Here is a 24,667-nt window from a genome sequence, read left to right on the forward strand (position 1 = left end):
CGCGTCCCGCCGGGCAGCAGCAGCTCGCCGAGGAGCTCCAGGCGCTCGGGTAAGCGGCGGCCAGGGCGGCTCCCCACCACCACCACCGCCGCCACCCCGGGGCCGCGGGGCTCCCCCCGCGAAATGGCGCCCCTCGCCCGCCGGGGCGGCACCTGAGGGGCGCGGGGCTCCCCCGCACGAAGTGGCGCCCGTCCCCCGGGGCAGTACTTGAGGGCGCAGGGCTGCCCCTCGCGAAATGGCGCCCCCCGGGGCGGCACCTGAGGTGAGGGGCGCGCGGCTCCCCCTCGCGAAATGGCGCCCCCCGCGGTAGCCCCCACCCCCCTCGCGAAATGGCGCCCCCTCCCGCGGCGGCACTCTAGGGCTGGGGGCAGCGCGGCAGGAGGTAGTAAGGGGGGAAAAAAAGCTGCTGCCTCTTGCTCCTGATCGTTAGTAAAGAAAGGAGTGAAATAGAATAAAGCGCGGTTTATTCTGAACATCCCGCCGAAAGGTTCAGCCCGCTCAGGGCCGCCTCGAAGCTGGAGCCTGGAGCCTCGTTTGCGTCGTCAGTTTGATGGGTTTACGGGTGTACAGAGGACAGTGGCATGCAGCGGGCAACACGTGAGCAACAGCTAATTATCTGAGAAATAATTATTAGATGAGAACTAAATAATCACTAGAAAAACTGGCGCACCAGCAGGCGTTTTAAATACAGCGGAGAGCAGAGGTTAGGCCCTTCCTGGGGCGGCCAGCAGCTTGCTCGATGCCCAGAGGGGGCCCCGTGCTCCTTAAATGCATTTAAACAGTGGGAAGAGCCCTGCTCGTACCGTGTTGTCCCCGCACGGACCTTCGCCCCCGCCACGCCAGCGCTGCCGGCCCAACACGGCTGGGCCCTTGTGCCGYGCGCGGAGGCGTCGCAGCTGCTCCGGGCCGCCGCCAACTTGGAGATGGAGCAGACGAGCCCAGGGCTATTTACCCCTTCTGAAGATGCCATCCTTGCTCGAAAATGAAACCCAAGCAGCAAAAGGAAGGGCAGAAGTTGCAACAGACCTCCTTCTTCTTCCTCCTCCCTTGCCGTTGGCCGTTTTTAAACACAACTCGTTCACTTTGTTGGCTCCCTAGTTTTGCTTTCTGTGGTGGGAAGGCTTGCATTTTAGCGGGGAGCATTGCCACTGATAAGGGGAGACAGCGGCAGGAAGAGCAACGCGGATAGCGACCGGGAGGAAAGGATGCCAGACAGCAGAGTAAAGGAGCAGACAAAGCAGAAAAAAGACCAGCAAGATGCAAAAAGGCTCTGGTGTCATCTCTGAATTCAGAGGAAGCAAGGATGAAAACAGATGCAATAGAAGATTACGGATGAGGACTCAATGATCATCAATTTTGGCAAATAATTTACTTAGCGAAGAAATTGGAGTAGAAGAGAGACGCACCTGCAATTATCTCCTACCAGCTGATATCTTCCCCTATTTGAGAGCACTCGTTTATGAAGTGCCTGCTGCTGATGTGTCTAACAAATATGAAGTGAAACAAATCACCTTGTAATGGAACCCAGAATGGCCATTACTTATTTTTCCTTTTACTTCTGTAAGATGACTCTCATACAAAAAAAAAAAGCATCTTTGCTGCACAGAAACAGGTTGTGTTGCAGCTGTTGAGGGAAGCATAATTGCAAACTGCAAGACTTGCATATTGCAAGATTGCAATTCGTTTAGGCTGTATGGGCTGAATAGGTCTATGCCAGGGATCTGTGCTCACAGAGGGCTTCATAGGTTGGCGAGGAATTCATCCTCACCTTGTAGCGCTGCAGCCTGACAAAACCGTGAATGAGAAGGCTACAAAGATGTAAAAGAAGCTACAACTTTAAAATGCTTCTCCTTCAATGGAAAGTTGAAACTTTTCACACTACAGCAAAACATCAGGCATCTATTTCAGGGCAATCTGTTGAGTTAAATGAAGTAAACATGAATAAACATGCCGAGCAGACTCCTTTCAAGTTGTTGAGTGAAGCCCTTCTTTCAGCTAGTATTAGGTCCACTTTTCTTGAATTTTCTGAAGAGGAAAGAGGGGACTCTCAGGCTCTGAACATACAGGTTGGCTCTGTCTTTCTCCACATYGTATATTAACTGTGCAGGTAGTGAATCTCTTAATGTAGGTATGTATATCAACTGTGAAAAGTGAGCCTGTCACTCTCAACAAATACAGAGCATAACTTTAAATTCTCAGCCACCACAAGGCTTTTTTTTAATCCTTAAACTGTCTCCAGCTCTGTGACAGTGATAAGTTCCCCTTATGCCAGCATAGTATCTACCACAACTGAGACCTGAATCTGAGTAGGACCTCTGTCTTATATTAATATAAGAAGTGTTTCTTTGTTTTTTTTAAAATTCATGTACATCATTGCAATAATAAAGACCCACAGAGACAAAATTCATTCGAATGAGGAGCAACTTTGAAATTCTCATRCCTTTTGTAGAGAACTGAAGCAGGTTATTTTTAGACCTGCTTTACTGTTCAAAAAAAATCAAAGAAATTGGAGAAGGTTTGAAGAAGTCTTAAATGGGAAGCACTTTTTCTTTACTTCTGAGAGAAAGGAGATTGAGTACCACAATATCCTCATATTTTGCCAAGTCAGCTGGACACCCGAACTGAAAGTTGACAGCAATGTAGAAGAATTTGCAGTGTAAAACCTACCTGACTCCTTGCTAGGTTGGAGGGCCTGGTTTTCACTGGTTTGTTCCAGTTTAGTGCTCCAGTAATTGCATGAGAAATATTGAAGTTGTTAAGAATAATGCAGGAAAAAAAAAAAAGAAGTTTTCAAGAGTGAAAACATCAAGAATGCTCTTTTGCTGCTGTGTCAAAACAGTAAAAAAAAAAAAAAAGTGTGCAAAAAAAATCTTTTGTCTTATTCCTGCTCTACAGGTATCCCATCCATCACTAAAAGTGAACAAGAAATAAGGATTTAACCATCCAAATAATGATCAAGGACAATCACAGCCACTGAAAGATTTAGAAACATCTACAACTGTTTATCAGATTGTGTTGTTTTCCTCCAAAGCCTCAGTATTTATAAAGATACACGTTTTGGCCTCATACATCACACCAAAAGAAAGCCAAACCCATCACTTTCCCCTCTTTAACAGCTTCCTGGCTTATGCTGTTTCTTTCAGTCCTTCATGCTGAGGGAAAAYAGTGGCTTGTACGTATTTGGAGCGCTCTAAATTATTTGAGAGTTTTGGTGGTCAGATAATGAAGAGTTCGAAGTGAGCATTCAGAAGAGAAAGACCAAAATCAGAATATCATATATAATTAAAGAGATGCTAGAATTCTTAACTTCTTCCCTAAAATTACAGGAAATATTTAAATAGGGAACTTTGAAATTTGTTAAAAGAAACACACAATAAGAGACATCTTTGTTGAAAAGAAAAGAAAGACAACTTATTGAGTCTTCTTAATAGGCCTATTCAGCTATTGCTGGAATCAGTCCTTTTCCCAGTAGGGTTCATTGCTGCTTTTATTAAAACATCAGCCTTTGCGCTGCGGCGTGAACTCCTGTAGCTTATCACGTGTAGTGTGAGTTTGGGGAATTCCGTTTTGTAACTCACATATTTGCACAAGAGATGAGAATGTGGAATAGCCAGTCATCCAAGCCATTACAGGCTAGTCTGGTAACACAGCTTTGACTCCAACATAACATGGCTTTGGTGATACTGCTTTGTTTTGTCTTTCAGTGGTGAAAAGAACTGGGGAAGAGGAAACAAGTTTTTGAAATTTTCTTCCCTCTGCAGTGCCAGTGTTCTTTGTTGTCTCTGGTAGCACAGATTTTCATTTCTCCAGCTCCAGGTTTGACAATACAGTAACAATATTTTAAGACTGAACAATATTCTTCACACTTAGTTTTAGTAAGAAAAAAGAAATTAGACCATGAGGCCTAAATTATACTATGATAAAAATGTAGTTATGTGCTCAGGAACTGAAGTGACTAAGACAGGGTAAATTGTCAGAAGTTGTCTTCATCTATGCTTCTAATAGGGAAAAATCAAAATTTCAAGGACAAAATTGTGACAGTTAACAAGTGGGTAGTGGATTTAAAAAAGAAAGAGAAATGGGTGAAAACCAGAACAGAGTCAGTTGAGAGAAGGGGAAGAGAAAATGGAAGTGAGAAGCAGAAGCTGAACTAGTGAAAGCCTACTGATAGAAGAGAGAAAACTTTAAGGTTGGATAAYTGATGACACTTACATTTCCATTTTTTAAAATAATTTTTCTGTGAAATGGCACCCTTGTATTCCAACAGTATACTTTACATGGGTGTGTGATTTAGTGTTTCAACATTATACATTGAAAGGATGTCTAACAAATACCATTTTTGGTTGCATGCCACCTATAACTCCTTTTAGCCTTCATCCAAGTCTCTCACCCTTTCTGTTGATTTTCTAGCGCTCTGTCAACTTGTAAGCCATTAGAAACATTGCAAAATCTTCAGTTTTACTGATGTGAAGTACAGAGAACCCTTCTGACTTTTGGATGATAGGTGATGTTTCTAGAATTTGTCAATAGGAAAAAAAATTAAATATGCACATCTGATCTGGAAGTTGCTGAAGTCCAGCATACAGAGAATACAGAAACTGATGAGGCTGTTTTGCAGAGTCATTTTTGGAATAAAGGCACATAAAAAGCATTGCATCTGGCCCAAAGAGATAAATGAATGCTTTCCCACTTGCTTCAAGCAGTGCAGTAACTCCTCTCATCTAAGAATGGGGATAAATCTTGAAGCTAGTAAATAGTTTCAAGGTGTAAAAATTCAACTGGTTGTAGTGCAGGATAATTTTATGAAAAAAAAAAAGGGGGGGGGGCGAGGCAAAGCCTACCAATATTTACTACTGCAAAATCCAGAGTAAATATCTGCTCTGAAATAATTTAGGAATGAAATCCTACTGAGAGCACATCTAGACCACTTCCCCCTAATGTGGATCTCTCTTCCATTTCAGAAATGGGTGAGACGGATGAATTCAACTGCTGCATTTCTGCTTGGCTCCTGTAGCCTGGGCAGCAGAGGTGCCATCAGCAGGGACAGTCACCTGCCCAGGAGTACAAGTAGTATTGCACCAACTTGCTGTTTCTGAGGAGGGAGTAGGGAGATAACCCAGCTGACTATCAAGAATCTCCTTCCTGTTTCTAAAAAGGAACTTTAAACTGCTTAACTTTTTACAAAAGTAAGTCAAGACGTCTGTAATAACCTGGGAAGATATTCTGATGAGGACACAACCTTTGCTACTTTTATCTAACAGCTATCTGGTAGCTAGACATACCTCAAAGTTAAGYGTCACTCCAAACAGTAAAAACAAATGGCAGTTAAAACTTCTTGCTGTGCTCTATACTGGTCATGGCTGACTTTTATTGTTATGGGAAAGACAAGCAAGTGTTTCTCTTGGGCACTAAGCAGATTGCGTATGGAAAGGGCCGAGATGATCATCCAAAAGTCATGTAACATTACTCCTTAGGTTAAGCACAGCTAGGTGTTTTTATTCCTTCTGTATTCCAGTAGAGTTTGAAAGTTAGTCCACCTGATGCCAGCTGCAGTTTTACTGACCAGCCCCTATTTACACAGGCAGAAGAGAAGCTTCTTGAAAAATGTCCGTACAGTTTCTTTGGCAGTGTCATCAGAAATGACAAATCCCATGCATAATGAGCTCCCTGATCTGCAGGGGGATATAGATTTTCCCTCTCCACCCTCAAAGGGAAATTTCATTAACATTTTTCTTTAAAACATCGAGTTGTTGAAGAGAACAAATGAACATTTTGAGGCTTTTCTTTTTAACTGGAAAAGGGAATTTCCCACCCCAAACATTGCTGTAGCGTACTCCTCATCACCACCACAGGGTAGGGAGATGTAGTCACTGTACTAACTACGTGGAGATCGTCATAAAATAAGTTACAACATCAGCAAGCCCTATTTTGGAACAGTGCCACTTGGCACAGCTGTGGCGGTACCGACTGCTGATGCGGACAGGGTTTGTGCTGCAGCAGCCACCAGCCTCCTGTCAGGGGAAATGACGCTGGTGACTGGGCAAGCAGCTTCTCGGAACAAGGCCGAGTGCTACGGCTTTTGCCTCTCTGGGGAATCGTCTTTTTTTTTTCCCCTCCCTCCTCCTCTATTTAACAGCAACCTCAGTAAAGCCTTGCTACACTGTCACTGATGCAATCTGAATAGTTGTCTAATTTCTGAAAACTTTATTTTCCAAAGAGAAAGAAAGCTTATCTTGCTAGTGCCATTGTAAGAAATTCTGCCGTGGGCCCAGGAGACTGACCCCCAAGAGCAGGAAGAATAGCACAGTCCCTCAACAACACACACTGACAGCACAAGCAGTTATGGATATGGGATAAAGAGACTTAATGTAATTTAACACACAGTTAAGGTAACAAGAATGGATAAATGATTCTGGTAGCAATTATGAAATGATGTTGTTACTGAAGTGGCTGGTCAAATTGACAATACAGAAGCTTGAATAAAAGAACTAGAGCAAGCAGGGTTTTTGACAGGAGAAGGAAAATTTATTGGAAAAGAAAAACCTCCCAGAAGTATTTATGTATTTGAAACACAAACATTTCCAAGGCCAAGGGCACCTGCCAAAATGATTGATTCAGCTAGGCTCTGAGGCAAGGAAAGGCTTTCCTCCATCYTTCCTCTCTGTGTGCTTCTTCACAGAGCTCTCTGTCAGGAGCCGCAGGCAAGTTCTGCACTCCTGGTGACCTTCAGTCTGACAAGTGGCAGAGCACAGAGACTATTTCGGGAATTTTTGTAGTGAATACAAGCTCTATAGGTTGAGTCAAATAGAGATGATTTTTGTAAGGGCTTTTAGAAATAGTCCAATACACAAGACATACAATGTGGTTCAAACTGGAAGGGCTGGTAAGACAGAATTCAGTTTTCTCTCAGGAAAGTAAATAACTAGAATGGCTTGCTCATGGTCTTAGTAAAGGCTTCAGAAAGACAGGTATTTGTAGAGCCTTTAATTACATTTTATTAGTTTTCTGTTTTATTTAGGCAGGGAGATAGAGATATATTATCTTCTCCATCAACAGTTTCCTCCCCCAGGTATGTAGGTATCACAGAGAATAAGAGCAGAACTTAAGCTAAAGGTGGCTGCCCCTTACAAGGTCCTGTTGAATGAAACATGTCTCCCACCTTGACATAATACCAGCACATATACAAGCTGAGCTCCAGCGTGCTGTCTTAAGAGTTCTGTTGATATCAGATGCTGTAGAACAGAATTTATCGGACTAATATGACTTTTCTTTAAATCCTGCTTTTTTGCCCACAAAATTCAAAGAGCTGGCTAAATGATTTTTCCAAACATGAGAAGTTGAAGGATTCCCCTCCTCCCCACAAATATTTAAATTCAGTTGAAATATATGCAGTAGTATCTCCCCACATGGCTGTTAGGGAACTTCACTGCATGCATGAAATTGTGTTGGCATTTATTTCAGTCAGCAGTGGTACTTAATGGCTCTTGGGGGCTCCAGATCAGTTATTAGACTGGCTGTGCAAAGGCGGAGGACTTGACTATGAGAAACAGTGACATGAAATTTTGACCTTGGTTCAGTTATTGGACCACTGTTGTACATAACATCAGACTGCAGTATAATCAATTTAAATTAGACAGTTTCAATTAAAGCAGCAATTTAAGAGGTAGAGATTTGAGAAGCTGCATACATCTTAAAGATATTCCTAGCATATATTTAGCATTTCTACTGGATGCAAAGTAAGAAACAGGGCAGTTCAGATCCTTCTACAGTGGACTGTCCTATGGTCAGGATCACTCATTTACAAATAGGAGGTTAGTACAGGCAGCAGTGCCAAGTGTGTTCGGAACTGTTATAGTTAAATACATTTCATAGTTGATTTGCACCAAGGAGAATTTGGGCTTTTTAAACAGCTACTCTGGTGATTTGAGGAAAATTGTACCAAGGCTTCCCTTTTAGTTTCTTCTTAGTCTTGCATTTGGGTGATCAAGCAGGCTTTATGGGGAGAACAGACTATTTGCATACTTACCTTCCTGGTGGTCTGTGTGCAAATACTGAATTTGCCCCAGGATTTTAAAGTTGTACCTGTGTTCAATGTTATTGGAACAAGTTCTCAGTGACTATTTGCATGGTTCAAACAGTAACAGCTGTCAGGTTATGCTGCTATTTCACTCTCTGACAGGAGAAAGGTGGAAAAAAATAGCTACATATAACAGTTGCTTTGGCATGAAAAGCCATATTATGGCATTACGTCCATTTCTACTTTTTGAAGTGAGCAAGAAGACCTTAACTTTTGAGGGATTTTTGTCTGAGACAGCATATTCATGAGAGAAGAACGGTGGAACCTTTTCACCAAAGACTGCAATATGCACTTTATGACAGTGTTATTTCCCCAAGTAAGGTGTTTTTTTTGGTGCTGCATAGTAGTAAAATTTCATTGGTCAGTGACTTTGTGCTTGAAGAGAGACCACACTTAAAAAGAACATTTTTTAAATAGAGCAACTTCTATTTTAAAATACCTTAGTAAAAAGCTTTTTGGAAATAAGGTAACAGTGCACTTAACCTCAAATTGAATACACCTTCTTTATGAAATTGGCCATTTACAGATTTTTCTCAATGCATGTTTCTTTTGCACAAAAGTGGGAGAAAATGCATTATGAGATTCCCCTCAAACAGTGCTGTCCTCCCACATCTAGATCCAGCCAAGAGCGCATGCCGATACCAGCCTCCTAGCATCAGGACAGACCTGACCTTTGACTATTACTTACTTGGGCAGTTAATCCCAAAGCAGATTTTGGCTAACAGGTGTTCCAGAGGATGACCCTTTGATCTTTAAATATTTGTTATTTTACTCCTTACAGTGCAGACAGCCCATAGAGCACATTCTAGAGCCAAAGCAGCAATATCCTGCTGGTATTAAGTTTCACGGGGATCTTGTCTTCCGTAGGGTTAACATTCAGAAGTCTTTCAGAAAGCAATTTATCAACCTGCTGGCCTTTCAAATAGGCAGCCGTCTAAATCCAGAGTTAAAACTTTGGGGGAGTGGAGTGGGAAGATGCCAAATTTAGTGGCAACTTGCAATGAACAGATAAGGAGGAGGCGTATACAATTACACGTCATTTCAGTTTGAAGGCTGCCATAATACAAACACCAAGAAGGGCTGTGATACAGCTCTCTGTCAACCTGTATTTCTGTAGCTGAAATAGTAATAGAATTTGACCCCAAAGCTACACGCACACACAAATTAAAGGATGGAGGAGACCCCCACCAACACACACACAAACGGAAGAGCCTCACTGCTGGCAGAACTGTGCCCAGTTCAGCACCAGAGGTAGCTCTGCTCTTCCCACAGTGTCCCCGCACGTTAAGGTGCAACGAAGACACAATAATTGTTTATTAACAAAAGGCTAACTCTGCTCAGAGATACTGTATTTCCTCTTACCTTTGCACCTGAAGTTGCATCTGTTATGGGATGACACTCCAGCCTTTTATATCTGTGCCCCTGTTTTATATGTTCAGTCTAAGAAACATTTTAAAATGAGATTTTCTATTAAAAACAAAACCAAAAAAATCAAGTTTTTCTATGCTAAATCACTCCGGACAGAAATTAGGCCATAACCACAGTTTCATGATCTTATCTGCAGGATTTTTCTGGTGGAATTCCATGTGGATTCCTTGTCTAATTTTTCATGTCATTAAATGAAACAAGTGTTCAGATGCTTTGCTGCGTTGCTCAGAACATGTGTGGCTGAGCAGCAATGATATCAGAATTTCTTAAGTTTTATCTTTAAATTTTATCTGATAACTTTGTTCCCTTCCCCTGTTCTTTCCTCCAGAAAGGTTAGGCTTCAAATGAAGATTTTAAATTTAGGCAAATCTGGGTTCTTATAGATCTTAACAGTACAGATGAACTGAGTTGCAGGGAATGTAGAATTTAGGAGGAGATTTCTTAACAGTGTTGCCCATTTGCCCCAAAAGAGGAAGTGTACTAAAGTGTGTAGGTATGTCAGGAAGTACAGATTTAGCAAATAGACAAAGGAACCTGAATACCCCCCCAAAATTGCTTTCACCTAAATCAACATACATTTAGATAATGTCTCATTGTTCATGCAGGCTAAGTTTGCAAGGTTGTTAAAAAACAAAAACAAAAACCTCAAACTGTCAGCTGTTTACAAATTTTGAAGGAACGCCAACTTCAAAACAGACAAACAAACAATCCCCCCCCCCCCCAACCATTTTCTGGCCTTGTCAAAAGGAGGCTGCTGAAAGGGGACCAGCTCTGCACAACCTGTGTGCGCACAGGACCAGAATGGTAACTCACCATTATAACAGTGTTAGCTGCAGGCCTTCCTTTTTTCCCCAGCTCCGCTTCATAACTCGGCAGAAGCTGCCAGCCAAGAACGAACGCTGACACTAAGAGCGAGTGATGATTTAACCCTTGTGTCTTCCTAGGTGGTATCATGATAATCTTACCCGGCATGCAGCAGAAGCGCTGCTTCTCTCCAATGGGCAGGACGGAAGCTATCTCTTGAGGAAGAGCAATGAAAAGGAAGGCCTATACTCGCTCTCTGTAAGGTAGGCTATGGGCAGAAGTGACTGATTTTATCTAACACTACCCAGCTGACAGTTTTAAAGTCTTCACTTATTCCCATATTTGTTTGCAACTCTCCTGCATTGAGATGACCTACAAGTTTCTTTCCAGGGTGTGAACAAGAATTGTTTAAATATGTATTTCTAATGGTGGAATCCTGCTGAATGACATTTTGATAGGAAAAAAAGACTTTGAATTGGAAATTGCTCTATTTTTTGCAAAGTATGAATTCATCTTCCTGGGAAGAACATCATTGTATAGATTGATTGTACAGGTTCATTCTTGCATTGTGTGCTAAAAATCTTTATGATAGTTGCAGGAGTTCAAGAAACAGACTGATGGGAGTAGAAAGGTTTTATGAGGAGATTATAGTACTAAATATGAAGTTAACAAGTGATAACTTCACCAGTTTCTGGACAGTCTGTTCCTATACAGCTCACAGTACCTGTTCCACTGTATGGGAACAATCATCTCTGCGAGATGATGCAGTATTTTGCAGTGAGCCTCCCCCATTCTGGGCTAAGAGTGTTTTAGCCAGTACTGCATGACTGATTTGAGCAATATCTCAGAGTAACAAATATCATGCCCTTGAAGTCAGAATTACAGCAGTTTACATCAGTTGAGGATGCAGCCTATACAAAGCATGCATAATTCAGCCTATACCTCACTACTGAATCACATTTAAGGACCCTCCTAAGATGTAGAGGAGACATACAAATGTATCAGATGCACAAGGTAGTTGCTGCACATCAGCTGAATGGAGGTAACCAGCCCCGAGTACATTCTTAGCCTTTGGCAAATGTATAAGATGTATTAAGCCTCTTTTATTAAAATTTAAGCTAGTGCATTTGACCTCATTTCTATYGCAAACTGAGCCTACAGATGATTAGTGACCACAGCTCAGCTGGAYCACAGTAAATTTTTAAGCTAAGGTCACTTTAATAGATACATTTCACTAGTTATTCACAACCCTAATAGACAAGAACACAGCACATGCCCTTGAGATTAGTGATTTTCCATGTATTCAGTACCAGGAGCCATTATAATTTGGAAGTGTAGTCATCTGGAAACTGAGGAAAATGCAGTTTGCGCATACCCTGTTCCAYAGAGGTGTGAAAGACAAATACAATTTGCTTCACTGACCTCTGATAGAAGGCCCAAAAGCAAGTATTCCCATACATACCCCCCTGAAATTTTACCACTATAGACAGCTATTTATACAACAAGCTTGGGGGGTGCAGGGATGTGTGTCCCCAGACTGAGGTCTGGAGGTGTTTTTACAGAATGAATATTCAGAGTAATAATGGCCAAATTATGTGTAAATGTTGTGAAACAGGACAGTAGGATATATAAATAATAGCACTCCTTAAAAAAAATAAATGAATCAGTATCTTAATGGTTGCTATTTTTGACTGTAAAGTATAACTAAACATTGTTTATAGTATTTTACTTCAGGCAACCTTTCAAAAAAAGATCCAGAAGCTATTTTTTTCAAGAGCACTCAGGAAACAACCTATTACAAAAAATGAAATTAAACTGTTCTTTTAATAGAAAATAAAAGTTAAAGTGTTAAATAAGTGATCAAAATAAATTCACTGTTTTAAATCTAGGCTTAAAATACCTAGAAGAGTCTACTTCAGGCCAATTCCAGTATGTTAATCAGCTCTCCAAGTAGGATCAAGAATCACTTATTGCATTATTAGATGCACAGAGTATYCCAAACCAGAGTCCAGAGCCTGATCTTTTACTCCGTTATATTAGTTTTATGGTGGTACAACTCCCCTGAAATACTGATTTTCACTTCAAAATGTTTCATTTACTCATTTTATATTGCCCATTTAATTCTAAGTTTTCCTTTGCATTTTTTGACTAATATAGAAATTTTGTTTTGGAATAAGTGGTTTGATTTTGTTCCGATATGTTTTTATAGAAAGGATCATTTTAGCAATTCTGGCTGTCACTGCCCCTTTCTCCTAAACTCCTTCTGTAGTTTTTATTTTCTGCCTCTGCCTCCCTAGACACTTCAGTCATTGTTAGGGTTTGTTTTAATAGGAAACAGTGCTTGGGATTTTATTGACATATCTGTAATAAGAAGCTAGAGAGACAGATCACACAGACTGAAATCCCCTCCCCCAGCTAAATTAGCCAACTTTAAAAAAGAACTAGGAAATAAAGTTGCTCTCATTGCAACATTGTATTTCTTGTGAAACTAGATGAAAATTTTGTCAGTACTGCAAACAGTCACAGCAGTTATTTGATATATAGGGTGTGAAGCAAAGTGCAGATGGCCTATGTCTGAGCTGACTGAAGGCAAAGGTGTTTTCATAGTGCAAAGCACAGGAGAAGCTGATAGATGCATATTCTACAATATAATTTATGTCTCAAGGACAATTCAAAGATGTATGTTTGTTTAACCACCTGCTAGGAATACATTATAAATGCCTTTCTTCACAATCTTTTCAGTATATTTGGTGCATATATTTTTCCTGAGCCTGATTTTTGTCTGGACCATTTTGGATGCTAGCAATAATATTAACAGAAATAACTTTCTCACAAGGGAGGTGCTCTAAGTGCTTCACTGACTTCAGAAGTCAAAATAAGCACCCTTCCCAGAAGTGAGGCCTTGCACACTTCTCTAAATATCATCAACTTTTGTAAACAAATGATGCGACTGCCCTAACAGAAAAAGAACTGTAGTTCATGTTAGACAGTGCCCATGATAAAGAGACCCCTCGTATGAGTACAGAGACAAAGCAGACTTTGAAAAGCCTTTTGAAAAAAAATATGAAAGCCTTAGGTGTCCAAAGTTACATTATTAAATCCATGCTTAAGTAAAGAGAGAGTCTAATTTTGAAAGAAGACAACATTTTTAGTGAGATCAGGAGGACGCCTGACAAGATGAACACCGAGGGGTGTGGATACACCATCAGAGCTAAAGCCTGGTACGTGGAGGAGTATTATCTTGGTTAGAGGACTGGATACCATGCTTATAAGTCTTGTTGCCCATTTGCAACATGAATTAATTGAACTTACTTGGTTTTTCACTGTCTCTCATCTGTAAAGCAGTGATTATTTATTTATTTTTTAAAAACAAATGTGATTTTCAAATGCATTGAGTATTTGTGAGGGATGGTAATAACACTGATATTACCACTCGGACAATGATTTTCAACCTGCAATCTGTGGATTCCTTTGTATCTGTTGTACTGCAGTCTACTGTATAAAACAGGGCCTGCAAGTCCACATTTCCTGCAGTGAAAACTGTTATTCAAGGGTTGTAGGTACCCAAATTTCTTTGGCATTTATGTCTTGACAGATTTTTCCTTTTCTATTGTAGGGGAAAAGATTCTGTGAAACACTTCCACGTGGAACATACAGGAACTACATTCAAATTTGGATTTAATGAATTTTCTAACTTGAAGGAATTAGTCATGCATTTTGCAAATCAGCCTTTAATTGGAAGCGAGACAGGTAAGGAGAGCCATATGCATGTGTGAATACGCTTTTTGCCATGCTTCATGTAATGCATCGCAAGCTCCTTTTATTCAGATCTTTATCTGATGCCTGTATTGCTGATGTGTTCCTCTTCAGACATTCTTGTTTGTGTTCACCTCGGGCATCTAAGGTATCACCCTTAAGAAACTCTTCCAGGTACTCTGAAGACAAACTACATATAAACTTACTGTGGTTTTGCTAGCCAAGGACATGAACTCTTTTTATTTATGAGAGAGGAAAGAAGCATTTCAAAATATGCCTGTACTAGGAGTAGCAGGACCTTTCCAAAAATGGCAAAACCAGAGCAGGGGGTTTGATTACTTAGAGAATAAATTATCAAATATAAAGCTGAAATCCCCCAATAAGAATAAGTAGAAAAGGGACTTGGAATTGTTTAGCTGCACTGTGCTTCATCTGAGGAAGAGTCTGCAGCAACATGCTCCCCTTCCCTGTAGGGGATGTGCCCTGTCTTACCGCTGCTTCTTCCTGACTACAGAGGATCAGCGTGCTGATTACATGCCCCACCGCAGTGGCTGGCCTTGTTTTTAAGAGAAAGAAAAAGCACAGGATTTTTTAATGGCTAACCTTGAATTAATAGTCAGAAGATTAAACTCAATTCCTACAAATGAGTTGAATGCCACCACATTGGAATCCCAGGAGAAACAGAAGCATATTACCATGATAATGACAGTTTTAGGTTTAGCTGGAAACGCAGAAGTTAAGATTTAAAAGTCAGTACAAGTTAGTGTAAAGAAAGACAAGATGGGGGCAAAAAAGGTATCGTGTGTAGAAAGTGTATGCAAGCAACTGATATGTAGAGTGGTGCCTAATAATATATGTAAATGTCCAGTTAAATAGTTAAATAATAGTTGGCGCACACAATAGCCATAATACACACTAAATATGCACAAGTACTCTTTAACACAAATGAATCACAACCATTAAACAGTAGGGTTACTTGGTAAGATATTTTAAAAGAAAAACGCAGTGGTACTTGAAACACTGCACTCTATCTTTCAAAGCATTCTCTTTTTAAGTTGCTTTTATGAGCGGTTAGAACAGAGAGTTTCTAAGTATATCTTTTGTGCCAGTAAGCTATTTTCTCCCTGAAATCAGACATACACCCACAAGCCTAACCTTGCAAAGATTTCAGATGACATATAGAAATATTCAGACACATGTTCATTGCCTCTGTTACAGACATTAGTAATTAAGGATTTGGTGTTACGTGATCTCTGTGGACAGGATCGACAGTGCTGAGTGATAGGCTCACTTGTCAGCTTAAAGCTCCCTAATCAGATTCTGCTGGCTCTGTGAAACTGCTTTAATTTAAGCTGAACATGCTACGAGGTAGGAAAAGGCATTTGGACATCACATCAAGGAACCTTCTGCCTTTTCTTCCTACGGACAGCAATAAATAGGGAGAGTTAGCACTTAGGCAATGCTCCTTCAAATACAGATGTCAGAGCTCTCCTGGGTGGCAACTGATTTATGCCAAAAAGCAGGTAGGGGCTTATGAAGACCCACTCTAAAGCCAGTGCCAGCGAGGTCAAACAACTGGCCCCACACAGGTTCACACAGCAGGTCGGCAGAAGAGCCAGGAACAGGCTCCGATTTCTTACCCCTTTGGCCACAATTCCTTTCAGCGAGGGGCAGCAAATGACCTTTAACTCGGGCATTAGTAGAGAGTTGTTGTACGAATTTTTTATTCATTGTTACATTCCTAAACAGTTTGCTATAGAAAAACTGTGAGCTCAGGAATGAAACAGAGCGAAGCAGAGTAATATGAATACTTTTCATCTCTGGCTTGATTAGGGACAGGAATTTATAAGACAAACACCAAGAGTTGCAATACATAAATGGAAGACAGTGGAAATCATTACTCCCCCCCCCATTGGGGCTACTTTTACCTCTGGAAGGGGCACACTAGGCGCTCTCAGGCCAGTGCTTGAACACGCYGGGCTGCAGCCCTGCAAACTGGTCCGTGCAGTGCAGCGGTTCTTTTGTATGGGGACAGCTGCAGGGTTGGGCTCCAAGCCCAACAAGCCTTGTCTGACTACAGCTTCGTTTCCACTTTGCATTGCCGCATGGATTCACATCTATTTTTCTACGTCATAATGTGTACACTTCCTCCTGAACTACAGATAATTAAAAAGAAAATTAAGGCTAGTGTTATTTGTGAGATGTTTTCCTGAATACACAGCTGACTATTCAGTAACAAGGTTAAAGCAATATACCATCATATTTCTGTCATTATTCAAAGTGACAAGGTTAAAATGTTATTCTTACCTATTTAGTTACCAGTTTTTAACTACATTTGGAAAACATTAAGGAACTTTGAGCCACAAGCCAGATAGAAAAGCTGAAGTTACTTTAACTTGACTAAAATTTCCAAGAATGTGGCTGCATACTAGTTTTCATTCTTCCTTAGAAACACAAACCTACAGAAAGACTCTTGCTACTGGGCAGCTGGATCAGCTTTTACTTGTTCTCTTATATATTTACTGAATGACTCTGTAAAAGCATCTTTTGTGGAGAAAAAAAGGTGGAGAGCTTACTAGAAAAAAAAAACTTTTCTAAAATGTCCTTCCAGTTCTGATATAAGGATCTCTGTGGTGTACATATGATAGTACTCTGTTTGAGTCTATGCAACCGGTTAGGAGCAGTTTCCATAGACTGATGATGGAAGTTCTCAACTTCCTTTTAAATGGTAAAGCTTTCTCCCCTCCGCAGACTAGGGAAAATTAAGCTGATTCTGACTTTGGACCTATTCTAAGTTGAATATCTCACATTTGCATACACCCCTGTGCCTGTGATCAGATTTCAGTTGGTTGCTTCATATATTATTTTTCAGCTTCCCTTTATAGCCCTTCCCATTACAAAATATAACTCATTAAACTATATTTATTTCAATTTCGAATGACTCAAGTCATCTGTAGGTTTCAAGTCCAATTCTTAGCAATCCTAGCATCCCTCCTCTTTAAGAGCCGACAATATCGGCACAAAATGCAAATATAGCAAAATTTTGTATGCTATGACATTATTTAAAAACAAAGATTAGATGCTACAGCAGTTACTATTTTAAGGAGGTTGTTTGCTATCGCAGTTAGAATAAAAATGCAGCTCTTTGCTAAGAACCTGCAATGAACACGACCTTATAACTCGCTACTGCTCTTTTTCTTTCCAGGAACCTTAATCGTATTGAAGCATCCCTATCCACGGAAAGTCGAAGAACCTTCCATTTATGAGTCTGTCCGAGTTCACACAGCGATGCAGACAGGAAAGACAGAAAACGATCTTGTTCCAAATGCTCCCTCAGTAAGTTGTGTTCTGGCATGAGGGGGGTTTCTCCCAGCCTGAGTTTAGTATGATTGCTGAAGTAAGCTATGGAATAACACCAGTAATTCATCTTTTTATGGGTTCTTAAACACAGGAAGTCTTTGTCAATCACAGCAGAACAAAAAGTCTTATTAGCTACAGTCCCACGACAAATAAGGCCCTTCACACTCTGTCTTTGAGACCTTCAGTGCCATCAGTAGGAAAATATTACCTGGAGCTGACCTACGCAAGCCTGGCCACCTGAACACAGTTCTTCTGTATTAGCTTCCCTTTTGAATGTTAGCTTAAAGCTTTTAAGTAACTTTTTTTTCTTTGATTCCCCAAAAAACACACTGCACACCCACAAAACAAGCATAACCCTTCTCACATCTTTCTGACAACAGTCAGGCTGTATACAATAATACCTATGTCAGGCTGCACAGTAAGCTCTTGTTTTGGCAAACCTCTTTTACAGTCAGCAGGAAGTTTCTCTCTCTCCACAGGTGAGGGGAGGAATACCATAAACATTTTGTCTCACTCAGTGAATATGAGGATTAGTTGACAGGAAACAACTAGTGATATCAGACAAACTCACTGTTTCTTACCATTTTAGTAGTTAGCACTATACAGCCCCTTCCTAACAGGAAGGAAGGAAAGAGCATCTCCAACTTTCTAGGTTAATTAAAAAGTGACCCTTTGAAATTAAGGGGGAGAGTGGGGGCGGGAAAAGGATATGTAAGACAGGCAGGGACACATTTGGAAACCCCAAACTGAAGCATGATTCAAACAGGTTAATATGTGTACCTATATCCTGATAGGTACATTATTATATTAAAAAGATTTTTGGCATTTTCACATTGGAACTTTTTTTTTTTTTTTACAACTTAAGAATCACCTTGTCCTAAAGCATGAAGATGGCTTGCCAAATTCTGCCACAGACTTGCACCCAGCATAGAGAAAGCAATACGATAGAGAAGAGCCTCCATACTTTCAACCCTAATAATTATGAGCACAGTAAAAAAGCTGCGTCATGTTAGAAGCTATGCCTTACTGGTATAAGAAACAAGAGAACATCTTCATATCTATTTGGGCCACCTGCTCTGACATCTGTGACTCACTTGGACAGTAATTAGAGACTTTAAATCCCTAGTATCTCATATCTGAGCAAGACAGGTGGTTTGTCTAGGACAGTAATGCCCAGAACAGAGAGGAAGGTACTTTAATCATAAATTATTTTTGGGGATAAAAAGAGAAAGAGGTAAATTAATAAGGATTAGCATAAAGYGGTTAAAAGAAGAAAGTGTTTTGATGTCTCTCACAATCATTCATAGCTGGGTTGTTCCAACTTTACCTCCAAGGAAACATGACCCTTTCACATATGACCAATAAAAAGGCAAGATTTTTTCAAGAGCAAATAGCAATTCACTCGACAAGAATCTGTTTTTTAAGAGGAGAACAGTCTCACAATTAGATCCCTACATAGAGTTTCAGTGGGTATCTGAGAAGCCACAGCATCCCAGGGTCACTGATGATGGCAGTGAAGCGGTTCAAAAGCCAATTTTTCAATAAGCACATCTGAATTTTGACTTTGTCTCCCTTAACTTGTGGGGGAGGGCATGCTAAGAAGAGGATGCCTAAATAAAAAACGTTTTTGGTTCTTTCCGAGTTCGCGTATTTCAAGGGAAATTACTGTGTTTAATTCAACTGGCTAGCAAACCCCAGTTGGTTCTGGTTTACTGCATTTGGTTGACAAGGTACGAGCCAGAAGCTTGCACAGAGGGGCACGGTCTCACAGGTAGCCTCTAGAGCCGGTGCAGGTCCCTGTGTACCTCAGCGGGGAATCCGGCTGCACGAGGGGAGCAGCATGTACAGGAGCAAGGATGGAGCAAGCAGTGACGGAAAGTTTACTGTGAACAGGCTGCTGTCCTATCTTACGGGTTATAAGGACAAGAGGGGGATGTGAGAAATACAAGCAGAGCTCAGCGTCTAACCCTGATCCCTTTCTTTCTTACTTCACAGCTTGGTACAAAAGAAGGATATTTGATAAAACAGGGCAAAATAGTCAAGGTAAGGAAACCTCTATTCCTCGCTTCCACCCTGTAGTCACACACAGAAGCTAGAGACAATGCGGAGCTGAAATAGCTCCACCTGTATTCCTCTATAGAGAGGAATAATTATTGGTGCTTTGGGGGACAGCAAAGCAAGGCTGCAAACCAGAGCAAGTTAACAGCTTTAAAGGTCTTTCTTCCCTAAGTGGTGTTACACTGAAGTTCTCACAAGACAATTACCATCCTTTCTTGATCTTTCAGAACTGGAAGACAAGGTGGTTTACACTGCATAGGAATGAACTGAAGTATTTCAAAGACCAGACAGTAAGTAGCAAACACCAGTTCTACTCTTCAAATCTCTGCAGAGGAAAGCTGCAGCCCCCTTGCACCTCTGGCTTCTCACATACGCATCACCACTTTCCAGGCTAAAGCTTCCCATACTTTCAGAGGGACCAAATCTGCTCAAATAAAGTCAGAGTTTGCTGATGACTTTAACAGGAACAGGTTAATGATGTTTATGGCTAGAAAATGTCTATTGTACTCCTTTAGTCATACCTGCTAAACAGGGTTGTTCTTTGCAGTGCATTTTTTAATTGCTTTGTCCAGTGAGTTTTAAGCTACCAGCACAATGTAGCTTTCATTGGTGGCTTAGACCCACTAACTAAGAGATAGCATGGCTATTGGGGTATTTCTGCAAATGCTAGAAGTATTTTTTCCTCTCCTTTATTTAATCCTTTTATTTCAAATAGCTGCACAGTTTTTGGTGGTCCTCATTTAGAAAGTTCCTCCCTCCTAGCATTCTGCCATAGATTAAGGTGTTACACCTGGGAAAAATGGTTTGTCTTTACAGTTGCTACTCCATTTTTATCTTAAACCAAGTAAAAATAGGACATACCTCTAGAGCTTCTCTACCCCCAGTTCAGGCTCCTCCACTGATGCAGCCAAACGGTTTATCTCACACGTCTGCCCAGCCCCATTCCAAACACGTAACGGATTTTATCACAACAGCATACAACTCTCCTCTCTCCCCAAACATTACCATATATAAACAGCTATTTATCTATGGGCCTTACATCAGTTTTCACTGCAGTTTAAGCCAACTTGACTTAAGTTTCTAGGATAACATTTCAGAGGGCAGAGCACCAAGTGTTTGAGTAGCTTTTATGACTTACCAGGCAAGCAGGTGTCTTTGTCAGAGAGACGGCCTCCTCCCTGGCAGCAGCTCCAGCTGCCTTCTGGTGCTCCCATTGTTGCTGTGGAGTTGCAGATACCTACTGGCGAGCAGCTTACCGCTGGCCTGGGGACAGCATTCATTCACACACCTTGGCACAAACAGCTTTCTTCTAATGTAGCACCTAACTAGCATAGAGGAGGTGGGAAAGCAACATGTACTTTTTGTACCTGGCCAGGGACTGAGGCTGCCTGGGCAGAGAGGAAGCTGTTCTTCTACTCYAGCTGCCTCTTATAAGGTGCTCAGCAAGGTGAGGTTGAGAGAAACTAATCAGGAAAGGACTCTCACACCTAGGAAGAATTAAACTTGTAAGAGAGATGGGTGGCAGTAGTGCACAGTCTTCATCCCTGACCCAAGCACTTCTGGGCCTGGCCCAAGGAAGTTGGATACACATGTTGTTCATTCAGTCAAAACCATCAATCCTGCTGTAGCAGCTGCTGTTCCAGCTCTCCTTTTGCATTTCTCCTTTCCTAGCTTCATCCCTTTAAAAGCACTTTAGGAATTAATTAAATCTCCAGCAGTTGGTTAGGCCAAACCCCTGATAGGCCCTATAAACATTCCCTGTCTCTATGAAAGTAATATTTTAGCTGGAAGTGATATCAAAGTTGTTACTGTGTTGGTCATGTTATAATACATCAACCAAACTCTCAGCAGTCTGCTTCTAGCTCTAAATTTCCTGTGCTAGTGCTGTACTCTTGTCATTCATTTAGATCTAAACTGACTGTCCTATTTCTTATGTTTAGCTGAGCTCCTCTTGCAGTAGCACTGCTATTAATTTTGCTAGTTTGTTTACAGTGTTGTAGCTCTACCACCTATGCCTGGAAAAAATTGGTGTGCCCATCAAGGTCTATATGCACTGAAGATGAGCTTAGATAGTTTTAGCTTCTGTTTCCATGTTTCCATTTTAACACCGTTTTATTTTCAAGGCCACAGAACCAATTCGGGCACTAGACTTAACTGAATGCTCAGCTGTGCAATTTGACTACTCCCAGGAAAGAGTCAATTGTTTCTGGTAAGTTGCTATGTTTTTTCTACCTTTTTGAAAGGTCAGAATAGCTAGGGAAGTCTGAAATACAACTGGTGGGAGCTTCTCAAAGCTCCTTTGATGGTTGCAATCCTGATCTTCCTCTCTCTTCTGAGTCCGTTTTTGTCAACCAAATCTCCATGTGTCCTGCATGGCTTTGCTGGGATCACCACTGTCAAAAGGGGTTTTCTTGGTGAACAGGAAGCGGGCAGGCCTGTATTGTGTGCACTTCCCTTCCTAATTCTGTAAGTTCATGTAATCGTTGCCTAGGCCCGTGGAACTCTTACTGAGGTAAGGTCCCCAGCTCCTGAGTTCAAATCTTGCTGCAGGTCACACAGCAACCACTTCTTTGCCCAAATGCAGGTCTTTTCTCTGCGTGGGCCTAGGACAGCCTATCCCCAATCTGTAAAGGACCGTAAGCGATTCTTGGCTAAGCTCTCTTCTGGTGACCGTACAAGAGCACAGCCTCGCTCCACTGCTCTGTCTTAACAAATGTGGGTGCTGGCCAGATGGGCTCAGTTTTAGGAGGAACTACTGACTGTTCTAGCAATTTAAGAAACAATTGTAATTGTTTACTTACAGCTTAGTGTTCCCGCTAAGGACATACTACCTGTGTGCAAAAACTGGAATAGAAGCAGATGAGTGGATTAAAATATTGCGATGGAAACTGGTAAGATGATGTGCAATGTTAAATGACAATATGCTTCAGGCAGCAGTACCCTTGGTACTGCCATAATAAAAGAAAACAATATTATCGCACAGAAGTGCTACAATTCCCAGTATTTGCAAAGAAGGGAGTAATTGTTCTGTCTTCCAGGCCAACCAGACTGGAATATGTAGTTTTCAAATAATGTATAGGCCTGCAAACCTGCTGTAGCATTTTTGGGGTGCCTTTTTAACATATCCTGGTTATGAAAAAGAAATGATTTCTGTCTTTAAGGATGTCATCTCACAAAGATTGTAAACAGTATAGAGCATCACAGACTGCATGTGTTGGGTTGTGAAGCAAGCGACGAGAAGACAATGTAAAGGCTTGAAAATGTTACTTGCTTAAAACTCAATATTTGGCTTGTTTTTTACTCATCCACATGCATGCAGACAAACAGTAATGGATTGTCTTTCTGTTCTAGTCACAAATACGGAAACAACTGGAGCAGCCTAATGCCACCTTCAAGTCGTAGTTGCACCTCAAATACTTCTACTCAGCTGGCAGGGTTTGTCCCTTTGCTAAGGGGAAGGCATCTGATTACAAGAGGACAGTTTCGAATGTCTCCATTGCCAATAACGAGCACGTGCCTGTGCAGATACCCCTGCATGTGCAGATTTGCATCCAGCTCTGCGCACAAGGGATTTGTACAGCTGAGCGCTTTCAGGCTGTTGAGTCACATGTGGAGACCACTGCAAAATTACAAAGTTGGTTTGATATGCATGGTTTGCATTTGTAATGCATACTTAATTCATATACCTGTTAACCAGTCACAGAAGTATTCACTGTTTAAAACTTTTGTGGTAATGCAGAGCACTCCCTTGAGAATTTGTTGCAAGCTCCATCGCAGCTAACCTTTAGCAGCATATTCTGTAGCCTTGAGCCTGTTATTTAAAATCAGTCTTTTCTAGAAACCTTAAATAGTTCTTCTGTTTTACCTGTTTAGAATCTAAATTAAAAGAAAAATGACAGAGTTAATGCTTTCTCATAGCTGTGAAATCAGCTAGATTATATTTTTGTAAATAATATCTATATTACAATCCAAAGAATAAACTTAATATTTCAAGGCCCTTTTCGAAGTGATGGATGAATAACACTTAGTTCTGGTCAAATATATTTTTGTATGGTTTAGCTTTACACTGCAGCAACAACTACAAGTGAACATTTGTTGTAAATGGCATATATAGGTGGTGGTAAGGAGCATCATGAAAGCACACTTACTTGCAAAGTAGGATCATGAAAAATCTGGCAACTGGTTCCCAGCTCATGTATGAAATAGGTGCCACAGGAGCCAAAGGATGGACAATGGCAGGGCTCTGCAGAAAGCTTTGCTTGCAGCAAACACCAGCCTTTTTAGTAAGATTATGAGTTGGGCCCCTTAAAATCCCCTGTTGAAAATGGGCTGGATTTTGTATTTTTTTCTCACATAGAGAACTTGCTAGATGAAATAAGAGGCTTTRTCCAGAACCTGAGATGTTCTAGAATTAAGCACCGCTTGCTTTATGTTAAACAAGATGAGCAACAATAATAGAAAAGCACGATCTTTTCTAAAAATAACTTATGAATTTACAAGAATACATTTTCTACATAACCTGATGTAAATTTCCATGTATTTTTGGAAGACTCATATACATGTAACAGTTTCTGTGCTCACTACAGTTTTGCAAGCTGAAGGCCAGTACTTCAGTGCTGTAGTGCAAGAGGTGTTGTATTTTAGAAGCAAAATAAGGCACACCGGAGGTTTTCAAGGCCAAACTGGGTAAAGCCTTGGGCAGCCTGGCCTGACCTCAGGGCAGGAGCCTGGAGGAGAGGGCTGGGGGGTCACCTCTGCCGGGTGATCCTGCTGGTCCCGGAGGAGCGGGGGAAGGAAGGGAGTCGCTCCCTCTGGCTGTTTAATGGCCAAGTGTCCTCCATAAGGTTGTATGCAAACCTCTCCCCCTGTGCACACTGCTTTGGCAAAAGGCTTTAGTAACGCTCAGATAGCCAGTCAGTTTTCAGTAACTGCCTTTACTGTGAGAAGGCTTAAGAGGAGAAGGGGAAGAACAGTTTAACCCTGGAAGAAAAAGGAATCCAGATTTGTACATAGGAATACCATTTTATTTTAACCTAGAAATGCCAAATATTTGTAAATTTTTTTATATAGACTTTTCTGAATAAAATGTCGTTATAAAACTTGTAGAAATCTTCTGTATTTCTGTACTGTATTGTTAAAGCTTTGTAAAATAGGCTTGTCCTTTTTTCTCCCTTAAAAAAGTGG

General features: G+C 41.1%; 1 protein-coding gene across 1 annotated transcript; it reads left to right on the plus strand.

The window, feature by feature from the left end:
• Window positions 1-5: 5 nt before the first annotated feature.
• DAPP1 (dual adaptor of phosphotyrosine and 3-phosphoinositides 1) lies at window positions 6-24,510 on the plus strand (the record flags this gene model as incomplete). The annotated part of the gene is made up of 9 exons (XM_026078391.1): window positions 6-49; window positions 10,450-10,572; window positions 13,926-14,059; window positions 17,271-17,401; window positions 19,421-19,468; window positions 19,711-19,773; window positions 21,607-21,692; window positions 22,287-22,374; window positions 22,835-24,510. Coding segments are annotated over 9 exons (768 nt in total), but the record flags the coding sequence as incomplete, so codon positions are not given.
• Window positions 24,511-24,667: the final 157 nt, after the last annotated feature.

Source organism: Apteryx rowi, unplaced genomic scaffold, assembly GCF_003343035.1.
Source record: "Apteryx rowi isolate R43461 unplaced genomic scaffold, aptRow1 scaffold_48, whole genome shotgun sequence".
NCBI classification, from domain to species: Eukaryota; Metazoa; Chordata; class Aves; order Apterygiformes; family Apterygidae; genus Apteryx; species Apteryx rowi.